Source organism: Desmodus rotundus, chromosome 7, assembly GCF_022682495.2.
Source record: "Desmodus rotundus isolate HL8 chromosome 7, HLdesRot8A.1, whole genome shotgun sequence".
NCBI lineage: Eukaryota > Metazoa > Chordata > Mammalia > Chiroptera > Phyllostomidae > Desmodus > Desmodus rotundus.
Window position 1 is genome coordinate 60,365,548 of NC_071393.1, and position 22,066 is coordinate 60,387,613.

The window sequence follows — 22,066 nt, forward strand, 5'->3', positions numbered from 1 at the left end:
GTTGTTCAGGAATTGTTTATAAACTTGTGTTTAATAAAATAGTCTTCTAAGATTTTGAGAAAAGTTGTTTGTATATCTGTTTAATATGCAAAACTTCACTGAAAAGATTGAAAATATGTTTCTTGTTAACTCAGGCTTTCATATGCACACATAAATAATGTTAAAAATGTAAGTAGTCCCACTACCACTGAGATGGTACCTACTTAATAGAAACAAAATCTTTTGAATATTTTTGTGATGCCCACATGTAAGCTGCATAGTGTAGTTATAAATTGTGTTGTTGACCATAAGGTAGGTAGGGTAACATTCACCTGATATTAGAAAAGTCAACTGAAATTCTACAAGTGAGTAATGCATATTCTACTGCTATTTATAAGTTATGAGTAATTTATACTTAATCTGGATTGTAAATGGTTCATATGCTTTCCAGAAAATTCTGGTTCAGAAAATTTTGTTTTATACAATATCTTAATTTGAATATAAAGAGAGATTTGCCCTTACTGAAAACTGAAGCATGAGTTAGAACATGCTGTTGGAGAGGGGCCGCACATGCTCAAGATGCTCTGTGCTTTGGTTTGTCACTGCTCTGCTGCTATCTGATGTTTTTTTCATTTAATTTATCATAAACCTCTTTCTATTCTAGTAATGAAAGCTCTTCATCATAAATTTAAGTATTTTATCATAATCACAATTTATTTAACCAACTTCTCTTGTTAAACTTTAAGTTTAATTTAGGTTTTTGCCATTTGAAAAAAAATGTTGTCATGAACAACTCAATATTTGCTTCTATACACATTTCTAGTTGTTTCATGTGGATTTTAAATGTTTTATAAAAATGAGATTACTGTGTCACATGACTTTTGAAACTTGTTGCCAAATTGCCCTCAGAAAGTGTGGCGTGTGTCAGCCTATAAATCTAGCAGGATTATACTGGAGGGCCCATCTCTATATATCCATACCACACCTTTAAATTACTTGTCAATCAGATCTATATAGTAGTATGTGATTATTGTTTGATTTGCTTTTTTGAATACAGTGAACTTGAATTTTTTGTATTTGATTAGTCAGTTAATCTTTCCTCACTCCTTTTCTTCCTTTGGCTTCCCTTTCTTTCGTGTGATCAAGACATGAGGGTATGTGTGGGTATGTGTGAGTGTATGTGTATGTGCGCAAGAGAGTGAATGGTCTTTTATTTTTTTCGGTTAATGCTTATTTTTTCTCAAGGGTTTTAGATTTTTATTTCTTTATTTTTAAAAAGTGGGGAGGAGAGGGAGAGAAATGTTGATGTGCAAGAGAAAACTCAAATGGTTGCCTCTCAAGTGCCCCCCAGCCGGGGGCCTGGCCTGCAACCCAGGCATATGCCCTGACTGGGAATCAACCAGCTACCTTTAGGGTCACAGGCCAGCACTCAGTCCCCTGACCCACACCAGCCAGGGCTTTTTCTCATGGATTTTAAAGCAGTTCATATATTGAGGAATAAGTTCTAGATATCAATCTAGCATTTATCACCATGTTGCACATTCCCCCAGTTTGATCTTAGCCTTCTAACTTTGTATTGATTCTATAGAAATAATGAATTACAAACAATTAAAGTCTGCTGTGGAGAGCCTATATGAAAACAAGGGACTCTTATGCACTGTTAATGGGGCACTAAGGGAGACTAAGCAGACACAGACACAGCAAGAAATATAATTTATAATCCTTGATTAATCCTCAGGGGAAAGAACAGCTTAGAAGAACATTGTTTAACATAGCACTTTATATAGAATTAAGTGATTTATCATGTGATTTTAAAATGTCATTGTAAGAACTATATGGCACAAAACTTGAAAACTGTTATCATTGTACATACATTTCAAATAAGGTGAGATGAGGTTTTTAAGAGTTTACTAGAAAAGTTATATATTTTTCAGAACTATTTAATTTATAAAATGTAATTGTTTATATTTGAACTTTACTGCACAAAAATTTTTTAATGAGCCTATAATGTAGTTAACTAACTGTACATCATGGTTTTTAATTTCTGGAACCATATTTTCTTTGAAGTCACTTACATGCATAACCTGTAATAAAATTTACATTTTCATGTGAGTTCATATTCTCAATACCTATCTTCTCTTGAAAATATGTTTTTAGCAAGTTAAAAAAAATCTAATACTATGTAATGCTGACTATTGTGTACTTAAATACAATGATAAACAGTGGAAGTGGATTTAATTTTTTACTTACTAAGGTTTTAATAGCTGGGATGATTACATGCAAATGAACAGCTGCGTCTTTCACACCACAAGCTTAAATTAAGGTCCCCAAATCCCATAGCTTTTACATTCCATGACATGTTAGCAAGAAACTTACAAATATAGAAAGGCTCATGTTCTAAGATGGAACACAATCCATATAATATCCGTGATTAGTAAAGCAAATGAAATTCATTCCAACAGCAGGCTCTATAAAAGAAATAGAAAATGATGAAAGAGTAAAAAGGGAAGAAGGAACTAATTTGTTTATGTTAAAGTTGAATAGCAATAAAAACAAACCATTTTCATCATTTTTAGCAGTATTGAAGAAATTGATATATAGTTGATTTTATTTCTCCTGGGTAGTTTATCTAATTATTTTAAATTTCTCATTTTGCTTTAATCTGAAATGTTTTCACATTAGCCCTTGCTCAAACTATTTCTCTTGCAATACTTAATAATAGGAACTTCTAAGCCAGGTGAGTTTTTTCCTTATTTCCATCTCTACAAATGAGAAATATGAGAAAAAATGATTGAATACTTTGAATTTATAAGAAGCACTTCAAATTAAGATTTGGTTATCACTATCTTAGGACAGCACAGTGAATGTTTTGTTCTCATAAAAATAATTATTAAACTATAATCTGTTATGTCAAATATAATTTCAGTTTTTGCTGGAAATTTGCTGAATTTAAGAGTGAAGAACTCTCAGTATGAAAAGGATGATGTACCTTGATTCTTTATCAATAGTGTCAGTGTCTTTTTCTTAATAAAATAACAATTAAAAATTAATTTTCTAATTATATTAAGAAGATGTAATAATCAGGCCATTCTTTCCCTATTCTTAAAAATTACATCAAAATTTAAAGCACATTTGTTGATTGCTTAAGTTAATCATACCTCCAGTGAATTTTTTATTAAGAAGAGAATCATATAGTTGGCATACATCTGCCAATATTACGGTGTGTTATACACATACACATATTCTGTTTTTTCATTTGCAGTTAAATTCTCATCTACCCTTTTGTCCCTGGTACTTATACAACTGTATGCCATTGTGTGCCCTCTTTATTTTTTCTGGCCCCAGATTAGGAAAATAATAATGATATTAGCAACTTTAGGACAATGGTAATAAGAATTATTTCCAACATTAAGGTGCTTTATATGGTTTTTTTTTTAACATCTTGGTTCTACATTCTACAAATAACAGTGAATTGCTGCTTTTTAAATTATAAGGTGAGTACTTATAATATGAATGCAATTTGTGATATTTTAGCTTTGGAGAGGATATTCTGTAAAAACTACTTGTTTGGGCAGGATGTTAATAGGTTTTACATGCTAAAAGGTGTCATGGTAAAAAAAATTATAAAAAAGTTAAATGGGTTTCCTCAATGTAAGACTTAATGTTTTTAATATGCTAATTAATATACACTGTGAATCATTCAGAAAGGAGGATTTTAAAAGTGGTGTTTTCCCCCCTCAAAAGTATTTGACTAGATATTTTTTTATTATAAAACACATTGTAGGGAAAGTGTTATGTAAAATATAATTAGAGAAGTGCTAGACTAGCATTTGGGGGTTTAATACTTTTAAAAGTATCTTACATCTTTTTCTTCAACTTATCTAAAACAGGTTGCTTGTATAACACAATTATGTATTTTTATTTCAAAAAATACTTCTTCCAATTCCTAAATTTTCTTGTAAGTGGAAACTTCAAAACTTTTACCTATATAGTCATATTATTCAACTCATAATAATGACTGGTTTTTCTTATAAATACTTTGTGTGATCTGGGTTCTTCCTGTCTTTCCATTTTCCCTTTGAACTTTACCCCAATTATATGGAGCTAATTACAGGATGTGGTTCTAACAGACCTTTTTTCTCAAACTTCTTTATCTTTACACACACAGTTCTCTCTTCCTGGAATGCCCTTCTTCCTTCACATCTGCTGATGAATTAATTCTTGTGTCATATGATTGAGAATTCAGGTTAGTGAGACCCACTCAGTAGAGCTTTACTGAGCTAATACCTGCCATCTACTTATACATCTAGGCATCAGTTATTAAATCATAAATATTAAGCATTTGACAAGCATGCATATGTATGCCAGGATGATGTAGGTTAAGGATGAAAAATAAAAAATATATATAAAAACAAAGATCTCACATTTGTATGGACTGAACAGGTTAGTGAATAGGCAAATAATTGCAATTATGAGTAAGTACAGAGTGCTATCTATACCTCTGGCATGAGCACTTAACTTAGACTGTGGAAACCAGGGAACACTTTGGGAAACTGATAATTGTCCTGAGATTTGATACATAAATAGGAGTTATGAGACAAAAGGATAAGTGCAAGTAGAGCATCTAAGAGAAGAGTTTGAAACAGGGATGGACTTACATGAAAGTAGATAGATGTCAAGCAGACATTGATAAATATGTGATACAGTAGTTACATAGTATTACCATAGTGCTTTAGTATTACCAAATACCATGGCTTTGAGGACTGTAAGGCTGAACTCGGAGGCCACATTACCACTGTCTGTGGCTAATAGGATGGTGACCTGGTGACTTTATAAGTCACACATCCTGAGTTTGTTTCTCCGTAATGTAGCCATGTAACTATACAATATAAATGAAGTCCTATCTGTGTTTTCATAAAAGAGTAAATTTTCAAGACGCTTTGAACAGATCAGTTATGTGTACTTCTTTTGCTAATATGATACCTGGGGAGCACAGGAGTGTATAAAGTCCACGTGTATTTTCTCCAGAATGAGAGTAGTGAAAGTCCTTGTAAATGTTCTTACAGACTGCACACTAGTTATCCATGGACCATATCACTTTATTATTTTCTTGAGTTACACATAAAGAATAGTAGCCTGTAGGCTACTTTAAAGTTGCATTATTAGAAAGTAGACACAGAAAGAAAACAATTTGTTATATCTTCCACATTCACACTTTTATGGATAGTTCTAGGTTCTCTAATTTTAAACATGCTCAAATGATTTACAGGAAAATAAAGTAAATTTTTAAGATATTTATATCTTTTAAATCAATTCAAAAAATGTTCTATATTTGTTTATTTAAAATTCCTAGAGTCAAACTGCCTTTTCTTTAAGTTTATTGAGTGACACTGGTTAATAAAACTATATAGGTTTCAAGTGTACAGTTCTGTGATATATTATCTGTAAATTGCATCATGTGCCTACCAGCCAGAGTCTTCTTTCATCACTATATATTTGACCCCCTTTACCCTTCACTACCTCCCCACCCCCCCTTCCCTTTGGTAACAAACAAAACTCATAAAGACACAGAAAACAGTATGGTGGTTAACCTGTCTTTTATTATAGGTCTTACTCAGAAAAAAATTTTTGTGAAGTATTTAGACAAATTTACTCTTAGTGTCGAATTTTTGTTGTGTTTATTTATGTGTGTTTGATATTTCAGTTTGATAATATACTGTACCTTCTGAAAACCCAAGCCAATGTCTATAATCTTGACTTAACAGTATTTTCCTAGTAGGAAAATAGTAGGGATAGTTTTACTCTAAATTGTTTTACTATTACAGTAATAAGTGACATTTACGTTCTTTTCCAAATAGTTTGATTACAAATGTTTATAAAATAATGGTTCCTCTGGGCCTATTAGAGTCTCATCTAGTAAATAAAAGTTTTCACGGCCCATTAGAAATACCCTATATGGGAGGAACCCCCCCTAAAACAGAATGTATTTATAAAAAATTATATAATTATTCTTATATTTTTTAACTTTAGTCACCTTCAAAATACTCTCCATTTGAGGCAATACACCTATTGAGACATTTTTTCCACTGATTTCCTTTGAGAACTTTTTTCATGCAGAGAAACAAAAAGTTGCTTGAGGCAAGATCGGGTGAATAGAGAAGATGGGGCCACAGGGATCATGTGGTCTTTGGTCAAAAAGTGCTGACCACTCAGTGCAGTGTAGGCAGGTGTGCTTATAAATCAGCTATCATGAAATGGGCAAACATATTGAAAAAGTCTTCAAGAAAAATTCCCTGAAGCTGAATGCAGCCTGTCACAGCCCAGGTAATACACTGTGATACACTGACACAAATGGGTTCCTAGAACACTCAACTAGTGGGGGAAGCCTGTACTACAAGGGGCCTGCCATCCAGAAGATAATTTCGGTTTTTGAGGGTCTTTTATATTAATACTTTCTTCTTTATCTATTAAACAGAGCCAAATTTTTAAAGTCATGTGTTTTATAATTATTAATAGACATGTCCTAATCAATATATTAAATTTGGTTTTGTTCTAATGTATCTAGCAGGATTTGGTCAAATAATTTAATTGATAAGGACATTTATTTGTTTTCTTAGCAGTGTGTAGTTATTGGCATTTTAAGATGCCAAACTAAAATGTCATGCTTTTGTATGCAGCAGTAATGTAGGAAAGCCTTAATTTCTGGTCAGGATTTGATATCTTATCATTAAATAATTAAGATTAGTCAGGAATTTTCAGCTATACTCTTTGGTCATTACAGGGAATTGGTTTACTCGAATTTTTTTCGTCTGGTAAAATTCTTGTAAAATTATCCTATAGAATCGAGTGTACCTTAGAAGGAGTAAAATAAGATAATTGGTTAAGAGGGCATTAAGCTGAGCTCTCATCTCTGGGTGTTACTAAAGGATGGGTAGAAGAGAACATAATCTTAAAATTGAGTATATGGTGGATATATTTATTCATTAGTAGATTTCAGTAGAAACCATTATGTGATAATGATCCTTAATAAATAGAAAATAGTCTGATAATGGTCTTGGGGCATAGATAATTCACCTATTTAATACTTCTCTCTGTATAAGTTTTCCTTCTTTTGGCACTTACAATAGATTTTAATATAATCTATCTTAGATTAATAGTGTTTTACTGTAATGTGGCTTGTCCAAGGCCATACTTTTAATTCATTAAAGTAGTAAATCTTTATTAACATTCTGCTAAGTCCTGGACTGGGGATACAACTGTGAACAAAACAGTCAAGGTTTCTGCCCCCTTGGACCTTTTGTTCTGGTGGGGAGAGAGAATCAATGAAATAAACAAATTACAACAAAAAAAATGTCCAGATTGTGTGATAAGAGTCATGGAGAAATTAAATAAACATACAGTAATAGTGATGGAGAGTAGGTGATTTTATGGTGTTAAGACAAAGGGGCTACTCTGGGAAAACCAAGAGGAAAAGTGCTCCTAGGTAGAGGAAAAAAGCCTAAGTGTGAACAAGCTTGGCGTGTTGCAGGAACTAAAAAAGACTCAACTCCCTGGAGTGAGGAAAAAGAGATGGAGAGTAATTTGAGATGAGTGCTGACGACTAAGTAGAGGTCAAATCGTGATGACTTTTGAAAGCCAGAGTAAAGGATTTGTATTTAACTCTAAGATGAGAATACATTGATTTTAAACAGATAAATTGCATATAATTTCCATGCTCAAGAAATTACTTTGAGCAAAAGGTTGATTTGTAGAGGTATAATAAGGGAAGCAGGCTTTTGTAATGGTTCTTTTAGAGACAGTAATGGTTTGGACTAGCATGGTGTCAGTAGACAGAGAGTGAATTAATTCATGGTATATTTTAATGGTATTTATAACTATGGAACAAGAAAGCCACGAAAGAAAATGGTTCCATACAGGGGAAGTGTTAACTGAGGCTACTACATAAAGGAGAAAGTAAAGTGGCACTCTATACCACTTGCTATTTTTTCAACATTGATAAAACTTACCAGTATTCCTATTGTAATGCCTTGTGGACTGAAAACTTTTCTGATTTACGTCTACCTTTCTAAACTCCTCTTTAGCCTTTGTTTCCAAAAACTTTGAAAGAATAAGAAGTGATGGCAAAGAGAGTAAGGAACAGTTTGTGGCCCTGTATAACCTGGTTTTGAGAGAAAAACTGCCCCAGTTGAGAGGGCTCCCAGGGCATAAAGACCTAAGAGTATAGCCAAGTTTTTTCAAGGGGTGAAACTGAAAGGAACATTTATCAAAGAAGTTTTGGATATGGACCCTATGTTGAAACTGAGGTAACAGAGGCACAATGAAGAGGTTTGGGGAAGTATACAGGAGGCACAGAGAAAGGTACGAAACTGGGTCAGATTCCGAGACATAGAGTCTGTAATAAGGACTGAAGAGATTCAGACTTCTGCTGGTAACTAGGGTGTATAGGAATATAAGGAATGGTCATCTTATATGAAGATGGGTGGTTTACTTTACAGTCCACTTTACTATTTTAAAGGTATGATACCACTGACCTTTGGTTTATTTCCTTCAAATGATGTGGTGGTCTCTGAGGGGGGAGGAGCAAGGGTAGTGAGAAACTGAGGTGGTGTAGCCACTTGTCAGGGGATCAGTTGACTCAAGTGAACTAAATAAAGGGTACATACTCAAGGACTTAATCACAGGGCCAGGATAATGAATCAGGGCAGGAGGCCAGAGACTGTAGAGAGTGGACAGCAAACCAAAGACCCAGAAATCCCTTCCAAAGGAAAGGAAGCCAGAGGGTGATAGAGAGCCAGTCATCTGTCCTCACATGGATCAGAGGCCAGTGGATGACCAGGAACCCAAGGATCTGTCATCAGGTAGATCAGAAATCAAGAGAACTGTCCAGAGGGTCAGGAGGTTTAAGCCCGTGGAGAGTTGTGTATTCCTATGACAGTGCGTGAACATTTCTGACAGGGAATCACTCTGTTATGTCCAGTTAACATCTAACCTGGGACTCTTCCAGTCTACAGGCTTTGTTCACAGCATTGTAATAATTCAGAATAACAGAGACAGAGATAGGAGAGAGGCTCATCTGAAACAAGAATTGGAAGTAAGGAAAATCATTATAGAAACAGTTTTGCCATATTCTCAGACATAATTTTTTAAACTTAATGATGTAATAGGCCAGTTAAATTTAATTTGAAATATTACAGAAACTCACCTGAAACCTGTTCAGCTGTAGTCAGACTGTTAGATGTAGTATCAATTTTCATATCTCACCTGTAAACCCTATAAACTCTAATATATTCTGACATTTGTAGTTTATAATTCTTTAATACTCCACATTGGAAAAATGAAGTGATGAGATACTCCATTGTCTGTTTATATGAGAGAATACAAAAATATTTTTTAAGCAAGGAATTGATGAATTTTGAAGAACTGCTCAGCTTCACCTTTAGCCCCTGAGTCACATTTTTCTCTGAATATATTACCACGTGCTGAGGCTATTTATTTAAATAAGATAATTTGCAGCATGTTTTTAGCACCATTTTAATAGCAAAAATATAATGCAGAGGGAGAATATAGGTTAGCAGGATGTGTTAGTGTTAGGTTTGTATTTTCTTTTTTGATAAAATATTGCTATCTTTTTCCAGCGTGAGAAAGGACATTTATGGAACCCACAACTGACATCACACTTAGTAGTAAAACACTGAAAACTTTTCCTCTGTGATCAAGATGAAGACAAGGATGCCTGCTTTCATCATGCTATTCAACCATTATCGGTAGTTCTAATAAGAATAATTGAACAGGGAAAATTCTTAAAAGGTATCCAAATTGGAAAGAAAAAAAGAAAAAGTAGTGTGTCATTTGCATATGACAAGATCCCATGTATAGAAAACGACAAAGAATTACACAAAAACTACTAGGGCTAATAAACAAATTCAGTAAAGTTTAGGGTATAAGATTAACACACAAAAATCTGTGTGTTTTTATACACCAGCAATGAACAATCCCAAAAGGAGATTAAGAAAGCAATTTCATTTGCAACAGCTTCTAAAAGAATAAAATCCATAGGAATAAATTTAACCAAGGAGATGAAAGACTTAAGACCTAAATAAATGGAAAATCATCCAGTGTTCATTAGTAGGAAGACTACATATTGTTAAGATATCAATACTAACCAGAGCAATCTACAGATTTAATTAAATCCTTATTAAAATTTTAACAGCCTTTTTTTCTCCTTTCAAGAATAGAAAACCCAGTTCTCACATTCATATGAAATTGACAAGGGGTCCTAAATAGCCAAAACAATCTTGGAAAAGAACAAAGTTGGGGACTCACTTTCCAACTTCAAAAATTACTACAATGCTTATAGTAATCAAAACAAAACTGTGTGATACTGACATATAAGAGTAGATCTATAGATCAATGGAATATAATTAAGTCTAGAAATAAGCCCTTATATCTGAAGGTACTTGCAAATCATATATGTGATGAGGCTTTAACAACTAGATTGTATAAAGAACTCCTAGAATTCAACAACAAAACGACAACCACAGGATGTGTATACACATTTCTCTACATAACATATACAAATGGCCAGGAAGCAGTGAAAAGATACTCATCATTGGTCATTGAGGGAATGCAAACCAAAACTACACCTGAGACCCATTAAGATTTTTTATTAAAAAAATAATTAGTGAGCATGTGGAAAATATGGAACCTGTGTGTATTAATGGTGAAAATATAAAATGGTACGGCTGTTCCTCAAAAAGCTACATATAGAATTACCATATTACCCCTCAGTCTCACTTACATGTATGTACCCAAAAGATTTGAAAAAAGGAACCTACGCAAATACTTGTACACTACTGTTCATTGCACCATTATTCACAATAGCCAAAGGGTGGGAATAACCACAATTTAAAAATATTTTTGGCATGTTATATTCAGCACATACAAAACTGCTCAAAATTAATATTTTAATAAAAAGTTTTAAGTAAAAGTTTACATATTCTTTTGAAATTTTTATCATTTTTCCAACCTTTACAAATTTACTTTTCCATATTCCTTCCCCCAGCAAGTTAATGGGTCAAAATTTTTCATGCTTCCTCTGCATTCATTTGATAGTGTGTGATCAACAGTATGACATTTGTTATCATTCACTGACTCCGTCTTAAATTCTATGCAAACGTGGGCTTTGACTTCATATAGGACTTATGGTCTCAGGATAAGGATGGTTATTTTTTAATAACTCTATTTTTAAATTGTGGAATAAAGGCACTGATTAAACTTGGCTAATTCATTAATTTATATTGATCCCAAAGGTGATAACTTGTGCTGTACGTCGGGAATAGGGCTATCAGCAGACATGTTCATCTTCTTGCTCTCAGCATGTAGTGGCAGCACTCCTCAGACTTGTTACCGTGCTGCATGTCAGGTGATATGTTTCCTCTTTACTTTTGAATGACTTTGATTAGCTATGCATGCTACCTCTTGTCACACTTCTGAGTTTTTGAGCTTAATTTCATATCATATTTATTGCAAGCTGTTTTTTCAGCTTCCAAGCACTTTTCCTAAAATTCTGCAAGTGAATTCCTATTATATAAGTCATAGCTACAAAAATTCCAAGTGCCATTTTTCTTAATGCAGATATTTAAGAGTGTCAAAATCTATGTCAAAAATGATGACACAGAATGGAGGCAAAGTGAGGAATTCTATTTTATATATTCATGCAAAAATGTAATTAAAATTTAAATAAAATGTAGTCAGGGCAGTTTTATATTTCTATAATCTGATGGAAGCTAAAAGGTAATAATATTGACCAAACTCAGATTGTGGTAATCCTGAATTGATCAGAGAGCTGTGCTAAAAATGAATGAAAACTTGTCATCATAACTATTGGTAGGATCGTTGGCATCACCTCACTATTTAAAAACTGGAAATGAATTAATACATATAAATGAACTTATACATAAATATATACATGAATTAATACATATGTTAAATGAATGTGTGTGTATGCAGTTACCATTGTTACTTAGAATTTTCAGATATCTCTGTTTCATACCTGAAGCTTCTTCAAAAGATAGTGTCTTAATGCTCCCGGTGCTATTCTGTGGGAATGGCTATTTTAAAGGAAATGCGTATGTCATTTGCATTCATGGAACAGAGAATGAGTTAGCAATTGGACACCTACTCTGATTCCCATTCTCTCATTTTAAGATCTTTGGAAAATATGAGTACCTCTAAGAAATTATTTTTATTTAAGTATGGTTGGTATACAGTATCATATTAATTGCAGTGTACAACACAAAGATGCAGTAGTTACATATCTTACAATGGGATCCCCACACTGTCTAGTAAACATCTGTGCATACTCATCATGTTACTATTGACTGTATTCGCCATTCACCTTTTTAAAACATTCTCAAAAATATGAGTACTTTTAGATTTTTCTAAAAAGTATATTTTGGCTTCATTGAGTATATTTTAATGTTAAAGCATGCTTTATAAATGCAGATTAAGCCTTCAAATATTGGCCTAGGACTAATGCATGTTATAATGATTACCCTTTGCAAATTTTTGCAGTTTAGAAGTAGAGACATGATTGTGTAAAGATTTAATCACCTGGAAAACAAAAGCAATTTTTACTTTTATCATGAGCTGTCAATTCCTATGATTTCTTTTTTTTTTTTAAGCCTCTCATTGAAATAGTGTATTTTCCTCTTAGTGATAATTACAGGGTAGGAGGAAGCATTATCAAATGTGCATAATTGCACAGTGGTATAACAGCTGCAATTACAAATTGAACTGACTTTTGGTGGCCATTTCCTAAGTGCTTTTGTTGATCTGAAAGCTTACTCTAAAAAATTTGCTAGTAGCCCACACAGTTAGTAACTATCTCATTTGGTGGTCTGTTCTCATCAAAGAAGGGTCAATCATTTATTTTATGCCAACTTTGAAATAAATCTGTTAAATGAAGTTAATGATCTGACTCTGTGTATTTTTTTTAAATTATCAAACTTGGGTGAAAACTATTTTTCCATCATTAACCTGAAACATGTGTGACTTTCTGAAATGGATACAATTTGGTAGCTGACCTAACATTACTTTTTCAGAAGTTATGTGTTGTAATGGAAAGAATGTGGTATTTGACAAAACTTCATTTCTCTCTTCGTTTGTTAGTTGTGTTCAGACCAGCTGTTTTTTATATTGGAGATAGCTATCTGCCCTGGTTATTGTGAGCATTGAATAATATACAGTATTATAAATTATATAATACATTAATTGCATTAATATATTACATATGTATGTTATTACATATATTTTCATAAATCATAAGTGGTTTGTATAAGAAAGTATAATCACTACTTAAAGCACTCAACTTAGAACATTATGAGACATTATAAAATTGCATACAATGTTAAGTTAGCGTTTCCCTATGGATATAGGGACATGGAAAGAAACCAAGTCAAGGGAAAGGATGTTTGGGTGTGAACTTCAGAGGGGACCTTTAAATTGGCTTCATTTTTTGAAAATGGTAAAACATATACTCTCCCCTGAAAGAATGTAATGCTGTATTTCTATACCTAGCAAACCCTTAAATATTCATAAATGGGACTTTTATTAATGTAATTACCCTCAATACCTTTAAATGTGTCTTTTACTGATGAAATTACAGCAATAAATATAACCTAACAAATGCATGTAAATCATCTGTTTATAAAGTCATTAATAAGAATATAGGTTTCTCATGTGGATTTTATTACAGATGATACATATTTAAGAAACAGTAACATTACCTGTTGAAAGGTAATACATTAAAAGAAAAGCATGTATTTTAGCATTAGAGTCTTTCAAAAATTTAATGTTATATTTATCATTGTTGTTAACTGTTATTCTCAGCTTTTAAAATAATTTACATTTTGTTCTTTCTAACCATGAAATTGTAATGTGATATCATTAATAATTGATATTCTGTACTTTTAAAAGTTAAACTAAAGGAACGCCAATAAACTAATGCTTATGCTTTTGTTAAACCACAAAGACATACAAGTAATTAACCTACCTCGATTATAGATTGGAAATAGTGAGATACTAATTGCAAGTCTCTTTCTTCATTTAAAAATGATAACTCTCTTTTTTAGTTTTAAAAATAAAAATGCCTACATACAGTTTTAAACCTTAAGAAGGCATTAAAGGAATGTTTTACCTATTGACACTAACCTCAAATTCAGAAAAAGAAAAGATTTTTCAAAGGTCAATCTTTTCCTATAGTTACCACTAGGAACCTATTTGCTGGTAGTTTGTATAGTTTCAACAGCCTTGCTTAGTTGATTATCACGCCATTGAGGACTAGAAGCAGCAAAGTAAGAGTAAAGAGAGGAGCTGCTAGAATCATATATACCAACAAACAGCTTGGATAAGTGAGAGTTGGGGAAGAATATGAAAACTGATAGAACATACACTAATCACAGAGCGCCACTGATGTAAGGATAAGTAGACCCAAAGAAGTCTTGAGGTTACCACTTATTGCTGCCCAGAAGTATATAGTTGAGCCCAAGAATTATGGAAGTGTTAAATGTACTTATAAATTTGTAACAAAATGGGACATATTTCTTAAAATGATAGAAACTAAATGTTATGTTGAAAGAAATAAGCTGCATTCATTCAGAATATTAGCCAAAAGAAGCCAGAGGCAGGAGCCCACAGGAGCTGAGCAGGGCTGTTGAGGACAGGCCATGGCGGACCTCACTCACCCATGGAGTCACCAGGGGTCGGAGCTAACTCAATGGCACGTAATACACAGACCTAGCTGTTTTCTTGCTGTAAGATTTTCCTGTATGTCATGCTTTGTTTTAAATCTCAGTTTTTGCCTATTACATTATTAAAGGTATCAGTTCTTTTTGAGGTCAAAAATATTGTCTGTAGTTTGTCATATAATTATTAACATTCTATTAGGAGTTTTGGAATTTTTCATTTTGAAATGTTTCATTGTCACTCATCCATCCAAATTTCTTACTCAGTTGACATAAATATTTCTTAAAGATTTACGTACTTTAATTTTTATCATGACACTGAATTATAATCTCAATAATAGTATATATTGATGTATTTTCTTACCTTGGAAAAAAGTTCACTAATTTTCATTATAGTCGACAGTTGGAAAAATGTGGATCAAGTCTAGTATTCTATACTAGATTCATTCTGGTTGAAAGGGGTCTCAGATATATAAAAAGTTTTAGAATATATTTGAGAGTACAGCAAAAATTATTCCTTTTTTTCTGAACTTTATTCTGTGAGTTAGACTACATTTTTAGAGTTGGTCTATTTTTTTTTCCTATCCTGGGAAGAAAAAAAAATTGAATTATTCATTTTTTCTGCTGTATCTTTCTTTTCATTGAGTATTCTTTTTTATAGCCATGGTAATTTATAACTTAAGTTTTTGAAGTTATTTCCCAAAATGTATCTTATTTTGCATATATTAGATTTAACTGATCTTATAAGCCCAAAAAGATTACTAGTTTTATAGACAGTTTATACATAAAAGATCTTAAAATCTAATATGTTATTTTATTTATTTATTTATTTACTTACTTACTTTTAGAGAGAGGGGAAGGGAGGGAGAAAGAGAAGGAAAGAAACATCAATGCAAGAGAACATCAATCAGTTGCCTCTCGAATGTGCCCCAACTTTGGACCAAACCTGCAACCCAGGCACCTGCCCTGACCAGAAATCAAACCAGCGGCCGTTAGCTTTGCTGGACGATGCCTAACCCACTGAGCCACTCCAGCCAGGGCTAATATGTTTTTAAAATAGAGAGGAGAAATTTAGACTTAGAGGGTTATTTTATTCAAAAAATACTATTTGAGAATCTGCATTGTTCTGGCACTGAGGACACAGTAGTGAACATGACATGTAACATTGCTTTCATTCTTTATTTTTATCTTTATTTATCCTGATATTGTCCCCTAAGTTTCTCAGTAGCACTGATTGCATTTTGCATTCTTCTGTATTTTTTGTTTTGTGTATACTGTTTGTCTACGTGAGAATGTGAACTCCATGAAAGTACAGGATTTTCCTGTTTGTTTATTGCTGTATCTTCAGCTTGTAATATAGTACTTCCCATTTGGTAGGGACTCAATAGATTTTTGTCAAATAAATGAATTGAATAAAATGAAGACCAGGAGAGTGTAGTTTCTTGAAAGTCAAGTGTTTTTAGAACAGAATGGTCAACTATGTCAAATGTTGCTGAAAGGATTAAACAACATAAAGACTCGAAGATTAGATTTACCCAGGTACAGCTGTGATGAATGGTTTCAGTGAAGCAGTAGGACAAAAACCTTATTGCAGTATATTTAAGAAAAAAGGAATGGATACTGAGGTAGTAGAAACTATCTGTATATATATAGAGAGAAGGAATTCTGAGGCATATGGAAATTCATCTGTAACTGATGGGAGGGGTATGAGGTCAGTGAGGGCTTTAAAATGTTTTGTTATGAAAATTTTAAATATACATAAAAGAATAAACAGTACAATGAACCCTTTATACACTTCATATATAGCAACAATATCAAGATTTGGGTGTACCTATCTCATTTTTGTTGTCTTTAGAAATCTTTTAAAGCAAATCCCAGTCATTTTAATGGTATACACTTCAGTTTTTATCTTTAAGGAAAAAGATGGCACTTTTTTATACAACCTGATGTCATAATCACACTTGTTAAAATTAACAGTAATTCTTTAATACAATCTAATACCTAGTTCTAATCAGATTACCACAGTTGTGTTGGCTTCCTCATGGTGGCATTAAATTTATTTCTCTGTTTTCAGTATTACTTGTAAACTGTAATGCAGTGTAAATATTTGGTTAGTTTCAGGTTTGGCTATTTTGGGACATACCTTTTAATTGGTGCCCTGTGCTTCATATTGTATCACATCCAGAAGCCCATGTTTGATTTTCACATTCTACGTATGTTGATATTGATCAGTGAAGTCAGACGGTGACTGACTCATTTTTTTCATTGAGAATTTCCCATCAAGCTTTCAGCTTATGATTTTTATGATTTCTGTTTAAATCAGTTATTTTACATGGTTTGCCAAAGGATAATTTTCTAATTCTGTCTTATGGAGGGGCCTTTAAAAATTGAAGAAATTATAACATACTTTTCTCCTGATGAGAGTGATCTACTGGAAAACAAAATAAAAAATTATGATGTAAGGGCTCTAATACTTGTAGAAACAGTGTTCTTGGTAGATAAGAGTGAATGGGGTCCACTGCACAAATGAGGAGGAGCAGAAACAGTTTTTGTAACTCGTACAAGGCAATAGTAGCACACGGTGAATATATTTCATTCAATTTCTATCTAAATCTTGCTATGGAATTTGCTTGATAATTGTACCTAATTTTAGAAACCTGTATTTTCATTAGATGATATTTCATGTGAAATCAAAACTTAAAACCATTTTAATTTCACTGCCTAATTTGACATTATCCCTATCTGTCGAGTTTTTGTAGTCTCTCCCTTGAAAGTGCAATTTTAAATTGGTGGTGTCTTATATACCTGTACCTTTACATTAAAAAATCTGGGCAATATTTTTATGTAACTTTTTCAGCTTTTGTTGCTAGTCTGCTTCGAAGAGAAGCAAATGTTACTGTTAAATAAAATGATAGATAACTGGCAGTTTAGTTTAGACACTAATGCAGCCTAAAGGCCTTTAAAATGACAAAAACAGCAACTTTTATAATTTATAGTCTCATTTTTGTTACACAATTTGGTCATATGCCTGACAGTCTTCCCTCTTTGTGACTTTTTCCTAAAAATTATAGTTTTCAGTAAAAGAATATGACAGCATCTTTTCTGAGGATTGTAGCAATTCCCATTGGAGATACACAATCTCTTTTTTTTCTTTTTAAAAATAATTCTAATAGTGATATAATGCAATCCCCAAAGAATATATACTACAACTTTGGACATATGAACTCTTCAAATTGTCTTATACATGCTACATGATCTGTAGTTCTAAATCATATTTCTAAATGGCTCAAGTGATTTCCATTAAATACCGTGGTACACAGTCTCATCAGTATTGGGGTCACTGTTGTCTAACATGATATGCATTCTATTAAATTAGAATTTTAAAGCAACATGGATTATATAATCCTTTTAGTTACATGTTGCCATTTTTTTTTTTAATTCCCTTTGAGGTTCAACTGATTTCCTTTTCTCTTTGGCATACCCAGCACTCTGTAGATGTCCCTGAGAGCAGGAATGTCATCTGATCATGGGTGGCTTAGTTTGCTGACTTAGATGAGAACACTTTGCATGAACCACATTGATGCATTCTCATCCTCTCTATTTGTTTATTGAACAATTAATATAACATTGTAAAGACTCTCTAGAGCATTTCTGTAAACTAGATTGTTTTATCCAAGAAGCAGTGGTACATCAAGATAAACAAGGATGAAAAAAAGCTGATTAGGAAAAGTAGGAAATATTAAGCCTTCAAACTCATATTATGGAAAGGTTCTCTCCATCCTTACAAATGAAAGATATACTTGTTCTCTATTGAAATATTTTGTACAATTTAGGAAGCTTAGCTTTTCATAGATTTAAATCTCCATTATTTAAATCATAAAAAATTAGTTGTATTCATATGATAATACTTTCATTTCTGCTCTTAATTCTTGTTATCTTTTTTTCAGTAAGAATGGTAACCTTTTACTATTCTTTTAAAACTACTAGAAAAATGGTTATGTGGCAATTAATCCTTAAAACAACATAAATTCCTCATGATTTTTTAAATATTTGTGATTTCACAACTTTGTCCTTCAAAGCGTACTTTAAAAATATAGGGTGGCTTAGAATTTTTGAAACTAGCACCAAAAAGGAATGTAAATAGGTAGGTATTGGAAGTTTTCATATTAGTTCAAAAACAAATAATGTTTTAAAATACCGTATTTTATATTTTTGATTACTGCTTAGTAAAGTGATATTCATTTCTGAGAAGTTTATATGTTGTGTTTGGATGATGAAAAGATTACAGTTCAATCCCAGTCTGCAACAGTGAGAATAAGGATAGTCCAAAAAACTAATCATTTATTTTTATTGCCTTTAGGCATATAGGTAAAGTATAAAATGGACTATAGATCTGTGTGTTAGACCCAACCAATTTTGTTTTAGTAATGTCTCACACCATATATCTACATTTTATTCACTAGATATGAAATAAATACTATTATCTTTTTCAATTATGACATTCAAGTTTCATAAACTTATTACATTTGATTTTTAACTGATATTATCTCATTATTAAAATTACATAATAAAGGCAGTATGGATGTATTTATCCAGTAGATATTTATTGTAATATTCAGAGACTGTCTAGGCTTTGGAGAAACTACAGCACCAAACAGAACAGGCTAATTCACTATCATTTGGGAGTTTGCATTCTAGTGGTAAAGTAAAAAGTAAACATAAAATGTCAGGTGGTGGTGTTGCAATCTATAACTAAAAGAAGAGCAGGGTAAGCGAATGGGGTGGTAGAAATTCTGAAATTTACCTTCTATGTAAGCTTTCCAAAGTTCTCTCTAACTACTGATTTAAATGTTCTTTTTACCCAAGACCATCTGTGTGTGCTATCCGTGTAGGTTTCTCCATTGTTTTTCACATCATACTATCATATAATTATCTGGCTTGATGTCTGTTTTTGCACTTAAGAGAATGCTCTTTGAAAGCTGTGTCCATAAGTCTTTATTTGTGTGATACCAGTGTCTAACCTCAAGTTCCTTTACAAAGTGCTCATATTAGTTACGACAATGAATGAATGGTACTCTCAGAATTTCTGAGGTTGTCTGGCTCTACTAGAATCCAAAGGCCCTTTTTGAGACAATTAGGAAAGAAAGTAAAAAAATGGTTAAAGAAAATGCATAGGTATACATTCTGTTTGGTTCAATTGTAACATTTCTAATTAATTTAGAGTTCTACATTTTACATTATTTTATTGTCTTTACTATATCCTTTGATATGGCTTTGTTGAAAAAATACAAAATAAGAAACTTTTCTGAATATTATTTTTTTATCCACAGGTACTACTGAACGAGTGTGCTTGATCCAGGGAACTGTTGAAGCACTGAATGCAGTTCATGGATTCATTGCAGAAAAAATTCGAGAAATGCCTCAAAATGTGGCCAAGACAGAACCAGTCAGCATTTTACAACCCCAGACCACCGTTAATCCAGATCGCATCAAACAAGTGAGTGTTTAGTTGGGAAATCAAAGAGAAATATTCACAGCATAGTGTGAATTCCTTATGAAAGAAGCCTTATAGTGTTAGCATATAAAGTTTTTTTTTATTATATTCAAAATAAGTTGTCATTTATTTATTTAAAGACTATCAGAGTCTCTGAGATTCTGATCAGTTGATTGTTTGATTGACTGATTGAATTACTCATTTATTACTGTTACCACTGAGAAGCAATTATGTGATTCATTTCTATTGTGATTTATAGATACAAATTTGATAATTTATGGGAATTTAATCTATTTAAAATTATATTACTTTTAAAATAAAGTATAAAAATTGAAATGAAGCTATATGCTCAAAATTTCAAATATCACTTTTAGTTATTAGTCTTCAGTATAGTTACTCTGTTATGCATATATACTCCTGTTTTGTTAATTTGTCATGTTCAACATTTTTATCAACAAATATGTGTAATATACTTTTGTGCCTAGCAAACAGTTATTTGTTATAATTCAGTTATTACATTCTGTATAACTTGTATAGCATATATATGTCATAAAGGGCCAATGTTCATTTTTAATGTATGGGATTTTCTGTAATAATTTTTACTTGATAAAAGACAATGTGAGTTTTTAAGAATGAATAATGGCTGAGATGTAGGAGAACAATGACATTTTAAAAAATATTAAATGAGGTGGTTTCTTCCCCATAAATTCATTTAAATTCTCAAATTTGATATTTTATAATTATTATTTCTGCACTTTCCCTTTTATATTAACTATTAATTTGTGATCATACTAGTAATAGACTGTGCTTTCAAAAGGAATGTATTCGTCATTAATTCACAGAACATTTAATTTACAGAATATTTATGTTCACTGTAATAAATTTGAAATGTAGCTTATTATTAATTTCATGTTTCTGAATTGAAAAAATTAAGTAGTGTTATGAATCTAATAATTTTACCAATATATAGGTAAATATAAGGCTGACCAATCATATACAAATGTAGAAGTTATCAATTGCAAAATAATAGGATAATAATTCATTTTCTTCTAGTACCATTTTAAAAATTATCTCACATTTAAATTATGAATATTTGTTATCCATATAAAATCATTCATTTTATATTCTTTGTTAATGTCAAAATGGTTCCTTTTTTTTGTATACCCTTCACAAATTTCCCAGGGAAGTATCTTTTAGTCTGTACATGGCAGAATGTAAATATTCTGAAGCTCCAAACATCAGTAGATTCTTTTATTCTTATAGCCATTATAGTTTTGGAATCTTTATTTTAGCTATGCTTAGTAAGTACATAGAATGTTTTTTAAAACTAATACTTTGAAAGTGATAACATCACTTCATTTAGATTCTAAAACTGGGAGTTTAGTTAAAGATTAAAATCACCTGGGGCTAAGAATTTACAGACACACCGGTAGAGTCTTTTGACTTTTCCTTAATCCAGCTTCCTCTTCCTTTTCTTTTGTAGCTGCTGTGAGAAAGTGCAAACATTTGGAGATGTGGTGAACATCTAGATTTTTTTTTAAGTAAAACAATAAAAAGTTAAAATAAATAAATAAATAAAGTAAAACATACAATGTATCAATAGTTTGAGTAGTGTGATTTCACTGGCACTATATTCAGGGCAGTGATATGAATGAATTTTTATTATTTTTGTAATATTAAGTAGCTAGTACCATCAAATAATTGTCCTGAATTATTATTAAAACTCCAATTTTCTCTATGGCAGTATGAATTTTATTGGCTACCATATATCCAGTGCCAGTACAGATTAATGAAAGCCAAAATTTAAAAATGTTTGGTTTATTTTTACTTGCCTTTTTCTGATAATATT

General features: G+C 32.0%; 1 protein-coding gene across 3 annotated transcripts in view; it reads left to right on the top strand.

Annotated features, from left to right (window-relative positions):
* Positions 1 to 22,066, top strand: part of NOVA1 (NOVA alternative splicing regulator 1) — a 155,761-nt gene that overhangs the window by 89,131 nt on the left and 44,564 nt on the right. For all 3 annotated transcript variants that reach the window (XM_053928633.2, XM_053928634.2, XM_053928636.2), the window contains one exon: positions 20,054 to 20,220. In XM_053928633.2, the coding sequence (XP_053784608.1) occupies positions 20,054 to 20,220 (167 nt within the window). The remainder of the gene's footprint in view (positions 1 to 20,053; positions 20,221 to 22,066) is intronic.